This window comes from Alexandromys fortis, unplaced genomic scaffold (assembly GCF_014885135.2).
Source record: "Alexandromys fortis isolate MF-2015 unplaced genomic scaffold, M_Fortis_MF-2015_v1.1 scaffold_57, whole genome shotgun sequence".
In the NCBI taxonomy this organism is placed as follows: Eukaryota; Metazoa; Chordata; class Mammalia; order Rodentia; family Cricetidae; genus Alexandromys; species Alexandromys fortis.
The window spans coordinates 6,556,162-6,578,516 of record NW_026067941.1 but is presented as its reverse complement, the minus strand read 5'-3'; the positions used below and the strand labels follow the sequence as shown (position 1 = coordinate 6,578,516).

The window sequence follows — 22,355 nt, the reverse complement described above, 5'->3', positions numbered from 1 at the left end:
CAGTTTATTGGAAGCAATCAGACATTTTATACATGTTCAGAAACAGGATACATTGGGCAGTGGTGGTACACGCCTTCAATCCCAGTACTCGGGAGGCAGAGACGGGTGGATCTCTGTGAGTTTGAGGCCAGCCTGGTCTACAAGAGCTAGTTCCAGGACAGCCAGAAATACACAGAGAAACCCTGTCTGGGGGGAAAACAAAACAAAACAAAAACAAACAAACAAACAGAAAAGGAAAGGGACTACAATTGTAGTTGCCAGGACACAATGATGTTTGCCAGCTATACAGCACACTCAAGATTAATGTCTAATACTAATTGTACAGCCAAGCTTCTGTGTGCTTCTGCTGACTTCTGGGGAATGCAGAGGTACACAGGAGACCTGAATGCTCCTTTGCATGGGGGTGCCTTGGTCTCTCAGGTACTGGAGGGCACCCAGTACCCCAGGAAGCATGAACTCTAACCTGAAGAACCTATGACTCAACGCCTCTCGAGGCAGCTAGACCAGGCCAGCTCCATGACTCCCTGCATCCAGTAGCTCAAGGGCGACCTTGGATTTCTGACCCTCTTTCTTCCACCTCTGGAGTGCTGGTTTACAGACACTTAATCCATGAACCAACCATCTTGGCTGCTTTTATGTGAAGCTAGGAATGGAACCCAGGGCTTTGTGCATGATAAGCAAACATCCTGCCAACTGAGCCCCAGCCCCAGCCCTTTAGAGGGTTTTAGGTGGATGACTGGTTCAGGTGTTCATTTAAAGTTTGTGACAATACAAAGAAAGACTAGTTTAGTGGCAGCAGCTTGTGTAGGAATAGGGCACAGCAGGCATGACTAGATTTTAAACTACAATGGGAAGTCACAGCTTCATGCCAGGCACAGCAGGGAGGCCAGGGAATGGGAGAAGGGCAGCAGTTTCCTACTCTGGGGACCTGCTTCTACCTGGGCCCTGTTGGTAAGGTATGTTTGTACAAGAAATATAGACCCCAACCCCAGGCGCCTGCCTGCTTGCCCTGAGCCCTGGGGTGCTCTGGGAAGCCCATCTCCAACCTAATTTTCGCTAGGATGGTTTAGCTCTATGCTTAACGTAGTAACTGCACTTCTTCCTAGTGTGATCTGCTTTAGAGCACTGTTTCTCTTCACCCTGACTCTAGATGGTGTTTTTTGGCTACATGGTGTCCAGCATCCTCTTTGGTCTCCTGGCTGACAGATATGGCCGCTGGAAGGTAGGTCAGGCCATGTAGGATACCCCCTATTCCCCCACCCCCACCACCACCCTGTACTCCGTTGGGCACTGTCCCAATCCTTCCCTTCCGTGGACCTGCCCCCATGCCATGTCAGTACGTCTTCCCTCAAAGGGGATAAGAGATAACTTATTCGGGAGTCAAACACAAGTGACGGTGGCCCAGGAGAAACACAGATGCAGGTTACCACAAGTACCACATTTATGCTGGCTGGTTTTATGTCAACTTGCCATAAGCTGGAGTCATCAGAGAGGAGGAGCCTCAGTTGAGAAAACTGTCTCTATAAGATCTGGCTGCAGGCAAGCCTGTAGAGCGTTTTCTTAACTAGGGACTGATGGGGGAGGGCCCGGTTTATTGTGGGTGGTGAAATCCCTGGTTTTGGTGGTCCTGAGTTCTATGAGAGAGCAGACAGAGCAAGCCAGTAAGCAGCTCTCCTCCATGGCCTCTGCATCAGCTCCTGGCTCCAGATTCCTGCCCTGTTTAGTTCCTGTTCTGACTTCCTTCAGTGATGAACAGTGATGTGGAAGCGTAAGCCGAATAAACCCTTTGCTCCCTGGGTTACTTTTTGGCCATGGTGTTTCCTCGCAGCAATAGTGACAACAACCCCAACGAAGACAACATCCTAACATAGTCTTGCTGTTTAATATCAAAGACAAGGGTTGGGAATGTTAGACTTGGAGGCTTACAGCAAAGCAGGGAAATGTCTGCTATAGGACCCGGATGCTATCTGATGACATTCGTAGCTTGGGGACAGTGAAAGTTAGTCTTCCGTTAAATTAATGTAATCCAAAGGTTTTACTTTATAACCACTAGGGCGCTGGATTAGATACAGAGGTGGGCGAGAGATGGCTATTTAGGACTCTAAAGATAATCCTGGGGTAATTTGGCTCTGCAATAGTCCAACATTTTTTTTTTTTTTTTTTTTTTTTTTTTGGTTTTTTGAGACAGGGTTTCTTTGTGGCTTTGGAGCCTGTCCTGGCACTAGCTCTGTAGACCAGGCTGGTCTTGAACTCACAGAGATCCGCCTGCCTCTGCCTCTCAAGTGCTGGGATTAAAGGCGTGCGCCACCATCGCCCGGCTTAGTCCAACATTTTTTAAGTTTTTTTAAAAATATTTATTTATTATGTATACAATATTCTGTCTGTATGTAGGCCAGAAGAGGGCACCAGACCTCATTACAGATGGTTGTGAGCCACCATGTGGTTGCCGGGAATTGAATTCAGGACCTTTGGAAGAGCAGGCAATGCTCTTAACCACTGAGCCATCTCTCCAGCCCTTTTTAAGATTTTTTAAAAATATTTTTTATTTATTATATAAACAACATTCTGCCACCATACCAGAAGGGGGCACCAGATCTTATTACAGATCAGAAGGCTGTGAGCCTATGTGGTTGCTGGGAATTGAACCCAGGACTGCTGGAAGGACTCTGAGCCATCTCTCCAGCCCAATGGTCCAGCTTCTTAAAGTCACAGTTTTCATCAGTCTCCAGTTCTATGGAATCATCAGTATAGCTGTGGCTTTTCCTGGGAACTTGAGTTCGTACTATAAAGCCTGCTTTTCTTGTAAATAAGAAAAGGCAATGCATTGTTTGCTTCTACTCTTTCCAATACAAGGTCTCCCTGTGTTCCCAACAGCCGTGTGAGGAGGGAGGGCAGCCCCTTGTTTTCTGTTACCTCCCAGGGTGGGCACACCAGACACTTTGAGACCATGCCAGTGCAGACTGAGAGAGCAGTGACCCAGGGAAGCTGAGGTCACACAGAGGAGGCACCCACTTCAAAAGGTATCAGGGCTCCTTCATTCCCCAGAGGGGTCCTGGTAACAAGCTCTCTTTCCTTGCTGCAGATTTTGCTGCTCTCGTTCCTGTGGGGCGCCTACTTCTCCTTACTGACCTCTTTCTCCCCGTCCTACATCTGGTTTGTCTTTCTGAGGACCATGGTAGGCTGTGGAGTGTCTGGCCATGCACAAGGGTAAGACTTGCTCCAAAGAGTGTGAGAGAGAAATGTGGATGCTTCAGGCAGGCACACACACACACACACACACACACACACACACACACTCGCACATACACACTCTCTCTCACACACACATACACTGTGCGCACACACAGAGACAGAGGGAGAAAGACACATGCACACATTAAAAGGCAGATACACAGAAGACACACATACATACATTCATAGATGGCAGACACACGAGAAAGAGAGAGAGAGAGAGAGAGAGAGAGAGAGAGAGAGAGAGAGAGAGAGAAGAAAGACACAGAAACAGACACACATGCATGCAGCCACAGACAGAAACAGCCTGGATTCAAACAAACAGACACACACACACATTCATGTGCACGTGACTATATTAAGTAGGTGAAGACTGGGGATGTAGCCCAGTGGCAGAGCTCTTGCCAAACATGGACAAGGTCTTGGGTTGAAGGTCAAGGCATGTAGGATGTGGCCTTGTTTGCTGTGTCCTCCCATCCCTTCCCTTCCATGAACTTGCCTCGTATCAATACCTCTCCCCTGCAAAGGGTGAGAGATAGCTTACTCTTGGGCTAACCACAAACAGCTGTGGACCCTTGTAGTGCCCAGAATAACTGTCCATTACAAAGTGCCATTGCCCTGTAGTTTAAAACCATACCGGGTGGCCTAGAGAGATGGCTCGGGGCTTAAGAGCATACACTGCCCAGTTCAAATCAGCTTCAGGGGAAGTTTGGTGCCTCTGGCCTGCTTCGGCACCTGCACACATCACATACACTCATATGCACATGTGCACACACATCACATAACCCACATACACTCACATGCACATGTGCACATACACCCATACACTCACATGCACATCTGTACACACACCACATACACTCAACATGCCCATATGCACACACATCACATACACTTACAGGCACATGTGCACAAACATAGTTAAAAATAAAACTGAGAAAAGAGAAATGCTCAGATTTAAAAAAAAACACAAAAACAAAACCCACACCAGAAAATGAATTTGCAAAGCAGAATGAGAAATACTGAAATAGAATTAATGTGTCTGCCTGTCTCCTGTGGGTCTCAATGTTGGGTGTGAGCGTTGCTGTGTTAATGTTCCTGCTACGGGGCCACCTCAAAATTCACAGAGCCCCTCAGGCTATTCCCTCCTGGGTGCCCTGAGGCACATTCTCCTTCAATCACGTTAGGAGATGTCAAAGCACCAGGCATCACCTTAATGCGCTGAAGACTGAAGACAGACTTGTTCTTCCCTGGGGCACTAGTGAAGTAGTTCACTGAGCTGAGAGTCTGACAGGAGTAGGTGCTGAGAGAGCTTTAAAGTCTCCTGCAAGAAGCAGCCCAATAGATTGGTTAAAGAAAGACAAAGAAGTCCTAGCCCTTGCTCTAATATGCTAGTGGAGAACAGTGTCAAAGCTGAGGATCTCACTCCGTTTGTCCTTCTGTTTACACCATCTCTGCACACTTCCCTGGAAAGGCACTGACTGTCACCAGTGAACACTCTGCCTTCCCTTGGGGACAGTTCGATTTCTCGGGTATATTTTACACCACAAAGGGCTTTAGATTTGACAAAGCCATTTTCCAAAGTTTCTCTTGGCCAAAGCGATTAGGCCAATGTCCCCGTGAGCCAGAGAGTTTAAAATGAATGTCAGAGCAGAGTGACCGGAGAGGAGCCATTGTGAGTTCACTTCTCACTGTTTGCGGATGTGGAACGTCACCGTAACAATTATAGCTTAATATATGACGAACTCCTTTTTTAATTAAAAGAAATAAGATATAAAATAATATATAAATAATATAAAATTGTTTAGATTTACTTTATCTGCATGAGTGCTTTGCTGCATGCATGTGTGTACGTATCCCCTGAGGGTGCCTGGTGTCCACAGAGGTTAGAAAAGGCTGTCACATCCCCTGGAACTGGAATTATGGATGATTGTGAGTATTGTGTGGGTTCTGAGAGCCAAGCCCAGGTCCCGTGCAAGAACCACAAGTACTCTCAACTACAGAGCCGTCTCTCAAGCCTCCCTTTATGCTTATAATATCTTTATTGAGGTGAAAATTTGTGACTGTTTAAATGTTAAATGTTGTTTGGTTTTCTAAAGACAGAATCATTGTGTTTCCCCGCTCCCTGTGCAGGTTAATCATAAAGACCGAATTTCTGCCCACAAAATACCGAGGCTACATGCTGCCCTTGTCTCAGGTAAGGTGAAGGGGGAACTCTGGAGCCTGGTGCGCGTGAGAGGACGGGGCACGTGGGTTTCCTTCCAGCCCGCTAATGGACTTGGGCTAGTACACTGCCTGTTATCTTAGCACCAACTAGTGAGCATGAAACATGTCTGGTGCCACAGGTCCAGCAGGAAGGTGTTCTGAGCTGGGGACTTGTGCCACCCAGCCGTGATGCTCAAGACACCGTACCACCTTCCTCAAGAGCCAGGGTGTAGTCCAGTGGCTGGCTTCATTAGAATGACAGACACCCAGGAGAGCCTTTCTCATCTCACAAAGACTTCAGAGAAGGGAGACAGCTCCTACTTTTTTTGGGTACCCCATCTCTCTTCCAAGGACGCTGATGTCTCCAGGTCCACACTGCCCTCACTTGGAGGAAAGTTCCAAGATTATGTCTTGATAGCTGCTGTTCCTCCAGGGTCCTCCAACCCTGGCTGGCTGTAGACTAGAGGTTTTACATCCAGAATCTTTATCAATCTTGTTCCCCTGGACTGTTTTTATTCCCCCAGACCCTAAAGTCCCAACTCTGGGGAATGTCCAGGAAAAAGATGACCCTTTCTACTAAGGTTTCATGTATTTGGCAATAAATAACCCAGGAGATTTGATTTTTATATAGAATGTAGGCAACCGAAAAGAACCAGGAACACCCGATGGTGACTCCGCATTCTCTCCAGGCTGTGTACTTTAAATCATCAAGAGATGAGCTACCTAATCAATATTTTGTAGGTAGACAGTTGTCCAGCTCAGACTCCCTTTGATTTTTTGAATACTGTTGATAACCAGTTGGCTGAAACCATGGATTTGAATTCATGGCTGTGAATCCTGCAGATGGACAGCTCTACCTGTGTGTTCTTTCCATCTCTAAAAACATGTATAAAAAACCAAGAACGTCTCCTGAACCAAGATCCAGGTGGCCATTTACCCGAGAGTGAGTAGACTGTCATAGAGGGTTCTCAAACGCCGCCTTCTTAGAACCCTCCTCTCCACCTTCCCCTGGGACCTCTCATCTCCCTGTGTCTATCTCGGGTCATAGCGAAGAGCTCACCTTTCTCCATCTGAGCTTGAATGCAGGAGCCACAGTGGACCCCACCCTTCCCCTCACCCTACCCGGTTGCCAGGCTGTGCTGGCTCACCCCAGTTCACGGACCCATGGCACAAGTGTCCATCAAGAAGCTCTGTCACCTTCAAAGACGTGTGACGAGTGCATTTAGAAAAGTCCTTTGTTCTGTTATTACTGAGATGCATCCCACTGCCACATCGACTGTCGCTTGCCCTTACACAGTAGCTACATCTATTGAGTCCCTTGTCACTTAAGCCATTCTCCATACATTATTCTATTTTCTTTGTGGCCCTGTCACTTTCTTAAGTAATCTATTTTTGGTGTAACTATCTTTGATAAGATAATCAACGCTTGGAGCTGGAGAGATAGCTTGGTGGTTAAAAGCACTGGCTGTTCTACAACATATGGGTTTCATTCCCAGCACCCACACTTACAATCTCTGTCACTCCAGCTCCAGATGATCTGACACCTGCTGGTCTTCTTGGGCATCAGGTATGGTACACAAACATATATGCATGGAAAACACTCATGCACATAAAATAACAAATACTTTTTTTTTTTAAAAGAAGTCCCTCAGTTGGGCAGTAGTGGTGCACACTTTTAATTCCAGCACTTGGGAGGCAGAGGCAGGCGAATCTCTGAGTTTGAGACCAGCCTGGTCTACAAGAGCTAGTCCCAGGTTCCAAAATTACAGTGAAACCCTGTCTCAAAAAAAAAAAATCCCTCAAAAAAAAAAAAAAAAAAAAAAAAAAGCTCCACAAAGGATCTTTTAAATGCTGCCTCTTTCCATCTTTCTGAGATGGAGTGACCAATCGTCTTAGGTGAGTAGGAGTATTTGGGCTAAATGGGGTGGTTCTACGAATTATTCTTTTTTGTTTTGTTTTGCTTTTCAAGACTGGGTTTCTCTGTATAACAGTCCTGGCTGTCCTGGAACTCACTTTGTAGAGCAGGCTGGCCTCAAACCCACAGAGATCAGCCTGCCCCTGCTCCTTGAGTAGTGGAATTAAAGGGGTGTGCCACCACCTCCAGGCATCTAGTAATAATTCTCGACCCTCAGAGCCCATGTTACTTGATATCAAACCCGAAAGCATAAAAAGCAGAAGTGTGAAGCACCATGTATACTATGGGCTGTTTTTGAAAATGGAGTGTCTGAAGGAGCTTTGGTGATAGACAGTAGACCTTGTCAGTTCCTCTGAGAAAAGAAGCTGGTGGCAGAGACCTGGGAGAAGAGAGCAGTCCCTGCTCCTCTTGTGCCTCCTTATGGCCAGGACATTGCATTATCTGTGTAAGGAAAAAAAAAAAAAAACCAACAACAGACTTCTAGGGCATTAGACTGGATTTTGTTTGAAACAATAGTGATATCGCTGCTGGGTTCTCTGTCCTAAGGTGGAGCAAACACTTTACACACACAAACTGAGCCCTGAAGAAGAGTGACTCAGCAGCTGTCCTGGGAGTAGAATCCAACTTGATAGTCAACTCCTCAGAACTCCCACCTTGCCCACACACAGTACAAAAGAACGGGTTCAAGGCTCCAGGGAAGGGAGAAATGGCACAGAGATAGGACCGAAGGAATTGTCATGTTTCAAGTCTCTCTTCCCAGGTTTTCTGGCTTGCTGGCTCCCTACTCATCATCGGCATGGCTTCTGTGGTCATCCCCACCATTGGGTGGCGTTGGCTCATCCGGATTGCCTCCATCCCTGGCATCATCCTCATCATGGCCTTCAAGGTGATGCTCTTGAAACTGCCTCTATGCTCCCTTTCTGCTGGACCACTGACCTCTTTCCCCCACAAATGTATTTATGGTAGTCTCTTTTCCTAAAAATGACTTACAAGTATTGTTTTTAATTATGTATATGAGCGTGTATGTGTCTGTATGTGGGTATGTGTGTATTAGTGTGTCCAGTCCTTTGGAGCTGGAGTAACAGTAAGTTGTGGGGATATATGTAGCTCAGTTCGTTGAATGCTTGCCTAGCATACTTGAAGCTGCCCTGGTCATTAGCCCAGCATAAACTATATGTGGTAACGCATGCTCATTGTAATTCTGGTACTCAGGAGACAGAGGCAGAAAGATCAGAAGTTCAAGGTCATCCTCAGGCCATTTTAGGATACCCAAGAAAAAGGAAGGGAAGAGGAGGTGAGGAGAATAAGAAGAGAGGCAAGAAGAGGGTAGAGGGAGAGGAGAGATAGAGATGGCAACAGAGACGTAGAGGCTCCTGCGTGGTCATTTATTCCAAACCTCAAGCCCATTTGGGTCTCCACAGGAAAGTAACCAGCTTTAAAAAGCCTGTGGCTAGGCCATGGAGGTCCGTCTTCTTACCTGGCATCTTTTAAAGTTGTTTTATTTTATTTTTTGAGACAGAGTTTCTCTGTATAACTCTGACTGCCCTGGAACTTTCACTATGTAGACCAGACTGGCTGTAAACTTGGAGATCTGTCTGCTTCTGCCTCCCGAGTGCTAACTGGGATTAAAGGCATGTGTCCCCTTGCCCAGTTTAAACCATTTTTAAAGGATACATAATCCCAAGCCTTTCCACAGTAAAAGAAACCATGGCCTCCACATCTTTCCCATGGCTGGTCCCACAGTCAGGCCCCTTCTCTCCTCTGTACAAGCTCAGAGGATCATTGTTTTCAGTTCTGTTGCTTGGAATCACCCCTTCCCCATCCCTGGCCCCTGAGAGTTTGGGGTTGTGGCTCAGTGGTGTAATGCATCCCTCACTTGCACAAGGGCCTTGGGTTCAATTCCCAGTATGCACCCCCACCACACATACACCAGGAATCACACCCAGACCCCTCAGCTGCTCTGGGACCAGTGACTTCCAGTCCTGTTGCTTCCTGTGGGAAGACTCCTGCCTCTGTATTTGTAGACTGAAGACTTCACTGCATTCTTGGCCAACTGCATCCCACCATTGGATGCTCTTAAGGCCTAGGTTAAGTGCTGCCTGGAATTTGTTGTATATGAATTGCTTTCAAGCCCAGAATCCAAGACCTGCCGTTGTATAACTGATGTATCTGTTAAAAAAAAAAAAAAAAACCAGGGCTGGAGAGATGTCTCAGTGGTTAAGAGCATTGCCTGCTCTTCCAAAGGTCCTGAGTTCAATTCCCGGCAACCACATGGTGGCTTACAACCATCTGTAATGAGATCTGGTGCCCTCTTCTGGCCTGCAGACATACACACAGACAGAATATTGTATGCATAATAAATAAATATTAAAAAAATAAAGTTTTGAAAAAACCCAACCCAAAACAAAACAAGAAAACATATATTCTAGCCAGGCAGCGGTGGCGCACGCCTTTAATTCCAGGCTTGGGAGGCAGAGGCAGGCAGATCTCTGTGAGTTTGAGGCCAGCCTGGTCTACAAGAGCTAGTTCCAGGACAGGCTCCAAAGCTACAGAGAAACCCTGTCTCGAAAAATAAAAATAAAAAAATCTAAAATCTATATTCTATTCAACTATCTAAAGTGGGTCCTTTGGTTTTAGTCCAGACTCTCATGGTCCCTAGATTTCCCTCCCTAGAGGCAAATTTCCAAATCGGCACTGAATTTATCAGAACACCTGATGTGTTGGATGCCTTCAAGCTTGCCACCCCTCCTGTGTGTGGAAGGCAGTCGGGAGGCCTGATGTAGCAACAACAGCACCCACCAGCATTTTGTCAGCCTATGGTACCTGCAGCTCTGATGTCCTTTGTAATCTGTGCCCAGTTTATCCCTGAATCTGCGCGCTTCAACGTCTCCACCGGAAACACGCAGGCTGCGCTGGACACCCTAGAGAGCATCGCCAAGATGAACCGCTCAGTCATGCCGGAGGGACAGCTCGTGGAGCCCATTCTGGTGAGTGCACACGTGGGTGATCACCCACCAGTAGTCCAGAAGGAAGGGGACCAGGGCTCCTTGAAAGAGCAGAGTAGAGGTGGGGCTTGATCTAGTTCCTCTCTGCCAACACTCGGGAGGCAGAGGCAGGCAGATCTCTTGAGTTCAAGGTCAGCCTGGTCTACAGAGTGAGTTCCAGGACTGGCTCCATAGCTACTGAGAAACCCTGTCTGGTGGAGGGGGGAGGAGGAGGGGGAAAACATTGTATTTGGCTCAGTCTCAGAGGTTGCAGTCAGTAGCCAGGGGCATCATTGTTTTGGGCCTGTGACGGCAGAGTAGCATGGTATAAGGGCATGTTGGAGCAGATCTGCCCACGCCGTGGTAGCTGAGAAGCAAAGACTGATAAGGGGGGTTTGGAACAAATGCGCCCCTTCCCTGAAAGTTTTCATCCATGTCCAAATGCCCTCTACTGGTGACTACTTCTGTGGATTAATCTACCAGCTAAGCAGGGCACTCATGATCAAGTCAGTTCTAAGTGACTGGTTCCACCAGCCAGGACCAGTTTTTAAAAAAATATTCTGTGTGTTTGGGTGTTTTGCTTCCATATGTCTGAGCTTCACACACACACGTGAAGTGTCTGCCAGAGGCCAGAAGAGGATGTTGGATTCCCTGTATGGATGGTTGTGAGTTGCCTTGTGGGTGCTGGAATCCACCTGATCCTCTGCCAGAACAGGCAGTGCTCTTAACCAGGGAGTTGTTCTTCAACCTCTAGGTCGTCATGATTTTAGACATCAGCCTTTTGGATTGGCCAGGGGGAGGAGAGGTTGCCTCATAATTGAGCCACACCTTGTATTCCTGGTGCATCATCAGGAATGTCACAGAAATATGTCCTTATCCCTCCATGTGTGTTCTGACCCCTGCTTTTCATTCTCCTAGGAGAAAAGAGGAAGGTTTGCAGATCTACTGGATTCTAAATATCTTCGGACCACATTACAGATCTGGGTCATATGGTAAGAACGTAATTATTGCAAGACTGATGTTAAATAATCAGGTATTTGAAGGAGACCCACTCAAGGAGAATAGCCCTACAAATACACCTTGTTTTTCACGTTGCCTCTCGTGATTTCCATTATCCATTCTCAATCAAAGTTAAAAATTGTATTTGTCTTGACTTCTTCAACAGAAAAACCACATTTGCATGTAACTTTTATGGCATGTTGTAAATTGCTTTATTTTGTTGAGTCTGTATAGGAACTTACATGGAAGGCATGATATGATCTGTGTGGATCTTCTATGGATGAAGAGGGGTCACTGTAAATCCATTCTCGGGGTATTAGAGAGAAATACAGGGAGCCACCAAGAGTTCCTCCCGCAATGCCTTGTCTTTCTAATGCTACCCACTCTACCTTCCTCCCCCAAATGACCAAACTGTAAAGGGAGAAAGGAAACCTTAACATTCTACGGTAGTTTCCCAGCTCTTTCCAGTGACATGACTGTGCATGACACCTCCTGGCCTTTCACAGTGTGTGCTTTCTGCTTACCCTACAACCGGCTGATCCTTCGAACTCACCAATGACAGGCTCGGTGGCACAGCCTTTTCAGGGCCTCTCTGGGCTTCATCTCTTTGCAGCTTTAACCTTGAGTGAGCAGACGCATCCAGAATAGGACTAAAAAAACAGTACTTGATATACCGGGAAGGACTGGTGGCTTTTATAGCATTACATTAGTGTCTCTGGAGCCGGGCTTTGTGGCACATTCCTATGTCAGCAGAGTTCAGGGTCATCTATTGCTACCAGTTTGAGGCCAGCCTAGACTACACGGAACCCTGTCTCAAACAAAAATTAATGTCTCTGTGCCATATACTATCAGGAGAAGCCTAAATAGCAAGCTATCATCTAAGAGAAGAAATTTGGGGAAAAAAAATGCATATATATACACATGCATATATCACATTTTTATATATATGTATAATGAAGTATATAATAATACATATAAAACACATGCTATATATAATTGTCTTCAACAGTTAAGATAGGTAATCAAGTTTAAAATTTATTTTTTTAATTGATGTGTACGTGTGTATTTCTCTGGACTTCATGTGTGAGCAGTTGGGTGAAGAGGGTGTCAGATCCTCTTTCAGAGGACCCCAGTTTAGTTCCTAGCAACCACGTGGTGGCTCACAACCATTTAATTCCAGCTCCAGGGGATCCAAACTCTCTTCTTGCTTCTACATACACATGGTGCACATATATGCACGCAGGCAAAACACAAATAGAATCAAAATCAATCAATCAATCTTTTAAAAGACTGGGTTTAACCACTGAGCCATCTCTCCAGCACTACTTGTTCTTCCTCCAAAGGTCCTGAGTTCAATTCCCAGCAACCACATGATGGCTCACAGCCATCTGTAGTGAGATCTGGTGCCCTCTTCTGGCCTGCAGGCATACATGCAGACAATACTGAGAATACTGCATATTAAATAAATTAATAAATAGATCTTTTAAAAAAATAAAATAAAAATAAAAGACTGGGTTTGCAAGGATGCACACACACACACACACACACACACACACACACACTTCTCCAAAATTGTCTTCAGATGCCTGGATGCTGTGTGGGCTGATTTCTGTTGCTCTTGCCCCATGTCTTCCACATAGATCGGTCTCCTTATCTCTGCCTGTCATGGTTCTTCCTGTCCCCCAAGCTTGGTTAAAACTTTTGCTGATGAGATTCTTTTTTATTTTTGCTTTGCATTTTTTCAGGACAGGGTTTCACTGTGTGGCCCTGGCTCTCCTGGAACTCATTCTGTAGGCAGGCTGACCTCGGACTCCGAGATCCGCCTGCCTCTGCCTCCCCAGTGCTGAGATACTCTCTTCTCACTTCCAGGTTGGGAATTTCTTTCGCCTACTATGGGGTTATCCTGGCCAGCGCGGAGTTGCTGGAGCGGGATCTGGTCTGTGGTTCGAAGTCGGAGTCAGACCCAGAGGTGGTGGTGACCACGGGGGACTCAGAGGAGAGTCTCAGCCCCTGCTATTGCCACCTGTTCGCACCCTCTGACTACAGGACCATGATCATCAGCACACTCGGGGAAATTGCTTGTAAGATCGCCCGCCCATCTTCCCCGTTTCAGGCAGGGTTCCTGCAGCTCAGGGTCAAAGGGAAGTGTGACCTTGAGGCGAGGCCCCTGCCTAGTAGAACTCCAAGGGTCTTCAGATCAGGCTGCTACACCCTCAGTTTGGGTTGTTGTGGGAAGGAAAACCGGAAAGAGCAAAGCTTTGAACTGTTCCATTTCATCAGTACATTTTAGTCTGGAGTGGTGCGCACCTTTAATCCCGGTGCTCAGGTAGCAGAGGCAGGTGGACCTCTGTGAATCCTAGGCCAGCCTGACCTATGTTATGAGTTCTAAGACAGCCCGTGCTACATCCATAGTTTAGCCCCTGTCTCAAATGAAATTATATATTTATTTTTGAGATAATTCTCTTTCCTTCCCCAAACTCATACACTCAAATTCATGGCCTTTTAAAAATGTTTATTTTTTTTTTAACAGCAGACTTCCTTTCTCCCCTAGCTCTTACAGCCTTTCTGCCCTCCTCCACAGTGACCTCTGAACCTTAGGTGCAGGAGTTGTTTTATAGATGCAGCTGGTAGGGACTTATATTCCACCTCAAGGGCAACAATATAGCCTATAATGTATTATCGTTGGATCCAATTTTTCTATGATCTGATCTTTTTTGTATGACTTGATAGTCTCTTGTCTGATCCTGACCAACCACTCAAAAGAGAGCCCCTCGTGGCTGGTGTTAGGGTTTGGTTAGATGGTGTACAGCTCTTGGGAAAGCATTGTCAGCCCAGATGGCGACGCTTGATTTAAACTATATCTGGAAATTTATGCATCAACCTACATGTATTATAGGTATTTTTAGGTAGATAGATAATAGTATGTTTTTTATGACTTTTTCAGATATTATTACTGTATTTCACCCTCTTCTTTCATCCTGTATTTAATATACTTCCTCTCTCTAATGATTTCATTTTAATGTGTTTTTAGACATTATTATTATTATTTATTTTTTGAGACAGGGTTTCTTTGTGTAGCCCTGACTGCCCTAGAACTCACTTTGTAAACCAGGTCTTGAACTCACAGAGATCATTCTGCCTCTGCCTCCCAAGTGCTGAGATTAAAGGCGTGCGCCACCACTGCCCGGCTAGATATTTATTTTATGTGTATGACTATTTTGCATGACTGTGTGTGTGTGCACCCTGTGTATGCCTGGTGCCCTCCTTCTAGGTGAGAAGAGGGTGTCTGAGCCTCTGTAGCTGGAGTTATTAATAGTTGTGCGCCACCATGTGGACGGGTGCTGGGCCTAGAATCCAGGTCGCCCTCTGCAAGAGCAAGTGCTTTCAACTGCCGAGCCATCCTCAGCCTGTCTCCCTAAGTCCGCCCCTGCCGCGTTTTCTCATTTCCCCTTCAGATCCCTTGTAATTCCCTCTCTGTTGTTCTCCCCACCTCCACAATAGCTGGTTTTTGTTTTTGATGTTGTTGTTTTTGCTTTCCTGGTTTCTGCCGTTTCTTCGGGTTATATACTGACATCTGATGGTTTGGGGCTGGGAACCTCAGATGAGAGGGAGCATGGATGCTTGCCTTCCTGGGTCTGGTCGCCTCACTCTGTGCTCTTTCCTAGTTCCATTCACTGACCGGGATAAACCCTGGAGCAGAATGTCCAAACACATAATAACTAAAATGGGCACATCTTACAATGACTTGTTAGATTTCAGTTGGCTGCACTGTTTTTTTGGTTTTTTGTTTTTCTCCCAACAAAAATGATGGCCCATTAAAAAAAAAGCCAGTGTGACTGGGGATGTAGCAGAGTTGTTTAAATCCCCAGGACTGTGTGAACTGGGTGTGGGGGTGTGGTGTGTGCCTGTAATCCCAGTGCTCAGAAAGTGGATGCAAGAGGATCAGAAATTCAAGGTCAGCCTTAGCTGAATTTGAGGTCAGGGATATAGGAGACCCTGTCTCAAAAAATAAATAAATAATACTATAAAATAAAAAATAAAATGAATCAAAGGGCCAAGGCCAATTGGCACAAGCTTACATAGTGAGAATCTCTCAAAAACAAAAAAATCAGTAGAGCCTTGAATTCAACGGGCAATGGTATAATGGCATTTAGTTCTAGCAAACTGGCAGTTTGCAAAGTGGTAGATAAAGCAATGAAATAAAGCTAGGCATGGTGGCACATGCCTATAATCCCAGCACTTGGAGGCAGAGGCAGGAGGATCTCTATGAGTATGAGGCCAGCCTGGTCTACAAAGTGAGTTCTAGGATAGTCAGGACTACGAAGAGAGACCCTATATCAAAAACTTAAAAAGTAAAAAGCCCTTAATGTGTAAGCAGTGTTAGTCGCTCATGAGGAAGAAGCACATTCAAGAAGTCGCAGATCCCATGACAGTGTGCCTGGTTCAGGGAATGGCAGGAGGGGTCCCGCTGGGGTCTACGGTATCACTTGTGCTCCAAGTGTCACCACTGTGGTTGTTGTTTGCTTCCTAGTGAACCCTTTAAACATCCTGGGCATCAACTTCCTGGGCAGACGGCTGAGCCTGTCCATCACCATGGGATGCACGGCTTTGTTCTTTCTTCTCCTCAATATCTGCACTTCAAGGTACTCACCCTTGGCCTGCTTCCACACGGCGGTTGTGCAGTGGTTATCAGGTGGGACTTCCTGAGTCCTGGGGATCAATGGAGAGTAGAGGCTGTCCATTAGACCGAGAGGCCTATCCCTCTCCTCTCCCCTGCCCTGCCTCCCTCAGCTGTCAGGAGATGTGGCTAAGTACCAGGATGCTCACTTTACACAGAACTTCTTGGAGAACTGGAAAGCAGCCGTAGGGTTTTTGTTTTCTGGACCAACATGAGCTATTCTGGTGACACAGACGACATGTATCTGAAGGCTGGGAAAGTAGTTCTGTGGTGGAGGACTTGCCTCAGATAACAAGTCTCATCTCCCATGGCAACCCTGCAGTACTCAGAGCAATGATATGGCTGACTCTTGAGCTGTGAGTTCTACACTCACAGGCCATCTAAGCACAGAGTAAAATTTAGAAAAGGTTTTATCCCAGACAATGAAAACAAACTGCATCTGTATAGAGCATGCGGTGCTCACTAATTTCATGTCAACTGGACACAAGCTAGAGTCATCTGAAAGGAGCCTCAGTTGAGATAATGCCTCTGTGAGATCCGGCTGTAGGGTATTTTCTTCTTTTTTTAAATATTTATTTATTTATTATGTATACAATAGTCTGTCTGTGTGTATGCCTGAAGGCCAGAAGAGGGCACCAGATCTCATTACAGATGGTTGTGAGCCACCATGTGGTTGCTGGGGAATTGAACTCAGGACCTTTGGAAGAGCAGGCAGTGCTCTTAACCTCTGAGCCATCTCTCCAGCCCCTCTTCTTTTTTAAATAGTTTTATGTTTTATTATAAAATGAATGTATATTTTGACTCCTAATATTTATTATATTGATATTTTATAAATAATTTAGACTTAAAATTACTCAGATAGGGTATTTTCTTAATTAGTGATTGATGTGGGAGGGTCCAGGCCATTATGAGTAGTGCCATCCCGGGACTGGCAGTCTTGAGTTTTATAAGAAAGCAGGCTGAGCAAGTTGCACCCCTCCATGGCCTCTGCATCAGCTCCTGCATGCAGGTTCCTGTTTTGTTTGAATTCCTGTCCTGACTTCCTTTGGTGACAGACTACCATGTGGAAGTGTAAGCCAGATAAACTATTTCTTCCCCATGTTGCTCTGGTCATGGGCATTTCATCACAGCAATAGAAACCCCAAGACAGCCAGGCAGCGGTGGTGCATACCTTTAATCCCAACACTCAGGAGCCAGAGGCAGGCAGACCTCTGTGAGTTTGAGGCCAGCCTGGTCTATAAGAGCTAGTTCCAGGACAGGCTCCAAAGCTACAGAGAAACCCTATCTTGAAAAAAAAAATTACTAGATTACCTATAATCCCTAGCAAAAAGTAAATGTAGCGGTAAACAGTTGTTTGATGTTGAAGGAGCAATAACACACAGAAAATAAGAGGTTGTGTGGTACCCAGACCCAACTGACTCATTACAACACAATTTCTGGGGCTCAGTGTGGAAAAGGAGTCAGGAAGATCTTAGAGAGTTTGCTGTGAGTGTCTCCTAGAAATGCCAGAGAGGCTGTACCCAAAGGTATGCACCACCACCGCCCAGCCAATCTAGTGCTTTAAAGAGAGGGCTCAGCAGATAAGAGCATTTGCTGCTCTTGTAGAGGATCCACACTGGGTTGCCAGTGCCTTCAGGATGCTTCACCACCACCTGATTCTCGTTCCAGGGGAGCCAATGCCCTGTCCTGACCTTCTAGGCACATACATGGTATAATACGTACATATAGGCTAAGGAATTATACTCATAAAATACCTTTTCCAACGCATGTGCCTGTCTGGGAGCATCAGGTCTGAATGCCCCCCTTGGGTGGATTGTGAGGAAACAGGCTTGAGGATGTCATGGTCAGGCCAGTTAAGAAGCAGCATCTTGCCGAGGCTCTGGGCTTTGTGAAGGGCCTTCTGTGTCTCTGACTACGACCTCCTCTGCTTCCTCCTCAGTGCCGGCCTCATTGGCTTCCTCTTCATGCTGAGAGCCCTGGTAGCAGCAAACTTCAACACCATCTACATTTACACTGCTGAGGTGAGCACTGGGGAAGGGCATGGCTACATCAGGGCACGCCAGGGGAGCTGCCAGTCTGTGGGGAATGCATCCCTGACTTTGGTTAACCTTTGACAAGTTTCTTAAATGGTGAAATTCGTTGAAAATGACACGAGAGAGCTTGATATGGATCTTTGCTTTCCCATGTAGTCTCTGAAAGAGAGGGCCTCCTGCCTCTCAAGTGAAAGCGGGTCGTTAGTTTAACTTGTCACTGTACAGAAGCCCGAAATAATTTATGGAAGGGAAGATCTATCTTAGTTCGGCTTCAGTTGTTCTGGTCCATGACTGGCTGGCTTACCTCTGGTCTGTAGCGGAGGCACCATGGTTCAAGGGTTTGGGAGAGAAAAGCTGGCCACCACGCAGCAGTCAGGAAGCAAAGACGGACCAAGAAGGAACCTGGGCTAAGATCCACGCTCAAAAGCACATGCCCAGCAGCCACTTCCTCTAACCAGGCTTCGAAGTTCTTCCTTCCAATAGTCTGTTTGAATGTCGAGTCCATTAGTGGGTTAAACAGTTGGTTAGGGAGGTTCTCATCTTTCCACCCTTTAGTAAGGGAAACAGTTCTCAATCCAAATATGTTGACGTCAAAATCAACCATCATGGGGCTGGTGGGATGGCTCCTTGAGGAAAGGCACTTGCTGCCCAACACGACATTCTGAGTGGAATCCCTGAGATTCACATGGAAGGACAGTTCGGCTCCTGCAAGTTGTCCTCTGACCTCTACACATGCACCATGTCATGCATGCATACTCCCCCCCCACACACACAGGAGAAATGGATAAATGTAACTTTTTAAAATTCAAAACTATATACGGAAGACAATGAGCATCTTCTACCCATCTACAAACACAGAAGCCTGAACTAGGGAGGGAAGGGAGGAAGAGAACCCTGGGAAGAAACGTGACCAATGGGTGTTCTCTATGCCTCTCCTCTGCAGGTCTACCCTACTCAGATGCGCGCTCTGGGGATGGGAACCAGCGGTTCCCTGTGCCGCATTGGAGCGATGGTCGCGCCATTTATATCCCAGGTACACTGAACCTGAGTGGGTGGGCAACAGGGACCCTAGAAAGGGTATATAACAAGGGTTTCTACTTTATTCGGGACATGAATATTTAACAGCCTATAGACTGATTCAGAGTTAAACCTTTTGCTGGGCTTGTCAGCCAGGATGGACTATGGGAAAACACGAGAGTACCGGGATTTGCGTGGGGTGAGGAGTCGGGGGTAGAACAGTACGGCAGAGCCTAGACACAGGGAGGTGGGGCTGGCTCAAAGTCTGGAACAGGCTGGGATACGGGGGACCTGGCACCATGTGACAAGAAACGGAGAACCCAGGCTAATGCGGTGGCCCACAGGGTCATGGAGGGGTCTGCTGTTTGTCCTTTGCTCTGGTCATCCTTTTGGCCACAACAGAACTCTGCCTTGTTCTTCCTGCTATAGAAATAGGAAATGGGCCTTGGGTCCTGTAGTGCCTCATCGGCTGTGGGAACCTAGGAGGAAACCAGGCCCTGTCCGGTTTTTCTGGGGCTTGAGATCACCTCCCCATCTGACCCCCTGCCGCCCCCACACCCAACATGCAGGCTCTATTTGCTCCCTGTGTATGGGGCGCTCTCAAGAGTCCTAAACATGACTTTGGCATTGCCCTGGAGTTGGTTGGTCTATGTCTGAGTCACATGATCAGGAGTCAGAGCTTCAAACAGTTCCATCTGAGGGCAGGGAAGAGGGGCACTTCCCAGGGAAAAGTCATATGGGCAAAGTGGACGCTTCCTATCTTTTAACAGAAAAATTTTTGGGGGGCTACAAAGGGTTTTTGTTGTTTGTTTGATTTTTTTTTTTTTTTTTTCAAAACAGAGCTTCTCTGTATAGCCCTGGATGCCCTGGAACTTGCTTTGTAGACCAGGCTGGCCTCGAACTCGTGGAGATCTGCCTGTCTCTGTCTCCTGAGTGCTGGTGTTAAATGTGTGTGCCATCAACTGCCCCACATTATGAGTTTTTAAAAACTCTCTTGAAAATGTTTCTTGTCTTAAAAATGGTGCTACTTTTGTCTTGAATTGTTGCTTTTTAAAATTCCTTTTTATGCTGGGCAGTGGTAGAATCAGAGGCAGGTGGGTTTCTGTGAGTTCAAGGCCATCCTGGTCTATAGAGTGAGTTCTAGGATAGGCTCCAAAACTATACAGGAAAACCCTGTCTCGAAAAAAAAAAAATCCACCTATTTCATCCGTCTCAGAGAAGAGCCTACCAGGGGAAAGGGAAGTAAAACACCCACCTGTCCCTTGTAAGCAGACAGACTAGGTTTCTCTCCCCAGGACTGTGGGGATGGAGTCTCTGGGTTCTTAGTTCCCTGTGCCTATTCTCCCTAGGGACATGGGACTATTTATGTGACAGGCCACATTGCTTCTAGGGGCCTTGGCAATGGTCAAAAAAGATCACAATTTGGGCCGAGTCCTGAGGGTTCTGTTCTGCTTGACATCCTGGGCATAAAGTGGCTCCTGACTCTGGGTGGCTTCGCTCATCCTTCCTGTGCCTCCCACATTCTAAAGCAGAGACGAATAAGAGCACATTTGCATAGGTTTGTTCGGATGATGAGACCATTTAAATGCAAAGCATCGAGACACACACACACACACACACACACACACACACACACGACATAGCATTTGAGAGACATTATATAATGATGCCAATCAAGGCCAAATGCTACTCAGATAAATACGTCTTGTTAAGAAAATACTTTTGTGACCACCGACAAATCCTTTATTGTTAAAGCAAATAGTGGCTGCAAAGGTTGAATAGACTAGACAAGATGAGCTCTGAGCATGGAGGTCCAGGAGACAGTACTCTTACTGCCTGGAACGCCATCTGTAATGGCCACACAGATACCAGGGTCAGCTTCCCAAGACAGATCTGTTGGCAGAGAAGCATGATGGCAGATGTGTCCTGAGAGCACACATCTGTTTCCATCTGTAGATGCATCCTTCATTGTCTTCGTACGGAGTGATTTTCCTGGCGAGGAAATACTTTAATTCTCCTCATGCTATAGAACCCCAACAACATGCACGCTGCTGGGTTTGGGTACTGGAACTAGCTTCGACTACCTTGTGTTCATTATTTTTATTTTTTTGCCTTTAATGAACTATGGTGGGGGAGGGAACGAGGAGAAGGAGGGGACACGAAAATAAGAGAAACAGAAGCACTTTAAATCGAGCCCAGTACAATGAGCCACTATTCAGTTTGTGTGCTTTGCTCCCTTAACCGGTCTGAATCAGGAGAATTTAAGTCTGGGAAGCTTCACGCCCACTCCTACAGCATTGCCTAGATTCTCACAGAGTGAGCTGTTTCAAGGCTTTCCTTGGTGATAACTCAATCTTAGGTGACAGCTGTCCATCTTAGTGCTTATCAAGATTACTAGGGTAGCATTATAATGTAGACATTCCTGGGCTTTGCCCAGAGATGCAGACGGTAGAGATGGGACCCACTACCTGCACTTGTAAGAACCCACAGCTGAGTCAGCTGCTCTGTGAGCCGTCCTGAGAGAGGCGGTCCCATCCATGGGGAGGGTGCTGATTAGGAGCTGCTTTGCCTTTCACCCAGTTCTTTCTCTTCTGATTTCCTACAACTGGAATGAGTTAAAGTGAGAACTTTACAGGACTAGAGGCATAGTCCTGTTTAGCATGCTTGCTGCTCTTTGGAGTTCAGACCCAACATCCATATCAGGTGGCTGACAACTGTCTGTAGTCACAGCTATGTGATACCTGATGCCCTCTTTTGGACCCCTCTGGTACTGCACACATAAAGTGCCCCCCCCCCCCGCCCCTACACATGCACACACACATAAAATAAAGGTATTTTAAAAATAAACCCCATATACATTAGTTAGTAATATGTTTACATAATCTAAAGACTAATGTATAAAGTTTAATTCAATTGAATCTTTTTTTTTTTTTCAAGACAAGGTTTCTCTGTGGAACAGCTCTGGCTGTCCTGGAATTTATTCTGTACACCAGGCTGGTCTCAAACTCACAGATTCACCTGCCTCTGCCTCCCAACTGCTGGGATTAAAGGCATGTGCCACCACCACTACAGGCCTGTTTTGTTTAAATGCATTTTTAAATAAAATGTTTTGAGGTATCTAGTTGTTAAGAAATGAACTTAAGGGCGGTGGTGGCGCACGCCTTTAATCCCAGCACTCGGGAGGCAGAGGCAGGCGGATCTCTGTGAGTTCGAGGCCAGCCTGGTCTAGAAGAGTTAGTTCCAGGACAGGAACCAAAAGCTACGGAGAAACCCTGTCTCGAAAATCAAAAAAA

General features: G+C 46.4%; 1 protein-coding gene across 8 annotated transcripts in view; it reads left to right on the top strand.

The window, feature by feature from the left end:
• The window catches only part of Svopl (SVOP like), a 63,791-nt gene that overhangs the window by 15,347 nt on the left and 26,089 nt on the right, over positions 1–22,355 (top strand). For 6 of the 8 annotated variants that reach the window (XR_007592829.1, XM_050147906.1, XM_050147907.1 and 3 more), the window contains 12 exons: positions 1,151–1,222; positions 3,083–3,207; positions 5,365–5,428; positions 6,280–6,379; positions 6,963–7,003; positions 8,112–8,237; positions 10,210–10,338; positions 11,254–11,327; positions 13,204–13,415; positions 15,866–15,977; positions 17,952–18,033; positions 18,989–19,078. Coding sequence is in view for 6 of the 8 variants with exons in the window: in XM_050147906.1 (XP_050003863.1) it covers positions 1,151–1,222; positions 3,083–3,207; positions 5,365–5,428; positions 6,280–6,379; positions 6,963–7,003; positions 8,112–8,237; positions 10,210–10,338; positions 11,254–11,327; positions 13,204–13,415; positions 15,866–15,977; positions 17,952–18,033; positions 18,989–19,078 (1,227 nt within the window). In the remaining 2 variants the exon portion in view is untranslated. Of the gene's footprint in view, positions 1–1,150; positions 1,223–3,082; positions 3,208–5,364; positions 5,429–6,279; positions 6,380–6,962; positions 7,004–8,111; positions 8,238–10,209; positions 10,339–11,253; positions 11,328–13,203; positions 13,416–15,865; positions 16,028–17,951; positions 18,034–18,988; positions 19,079–22,355 lie in introns of those variants that run through there. The other 2 variants (XR_007592830.1, XM_050147909.1) reach the window with 2 other exon arrangements.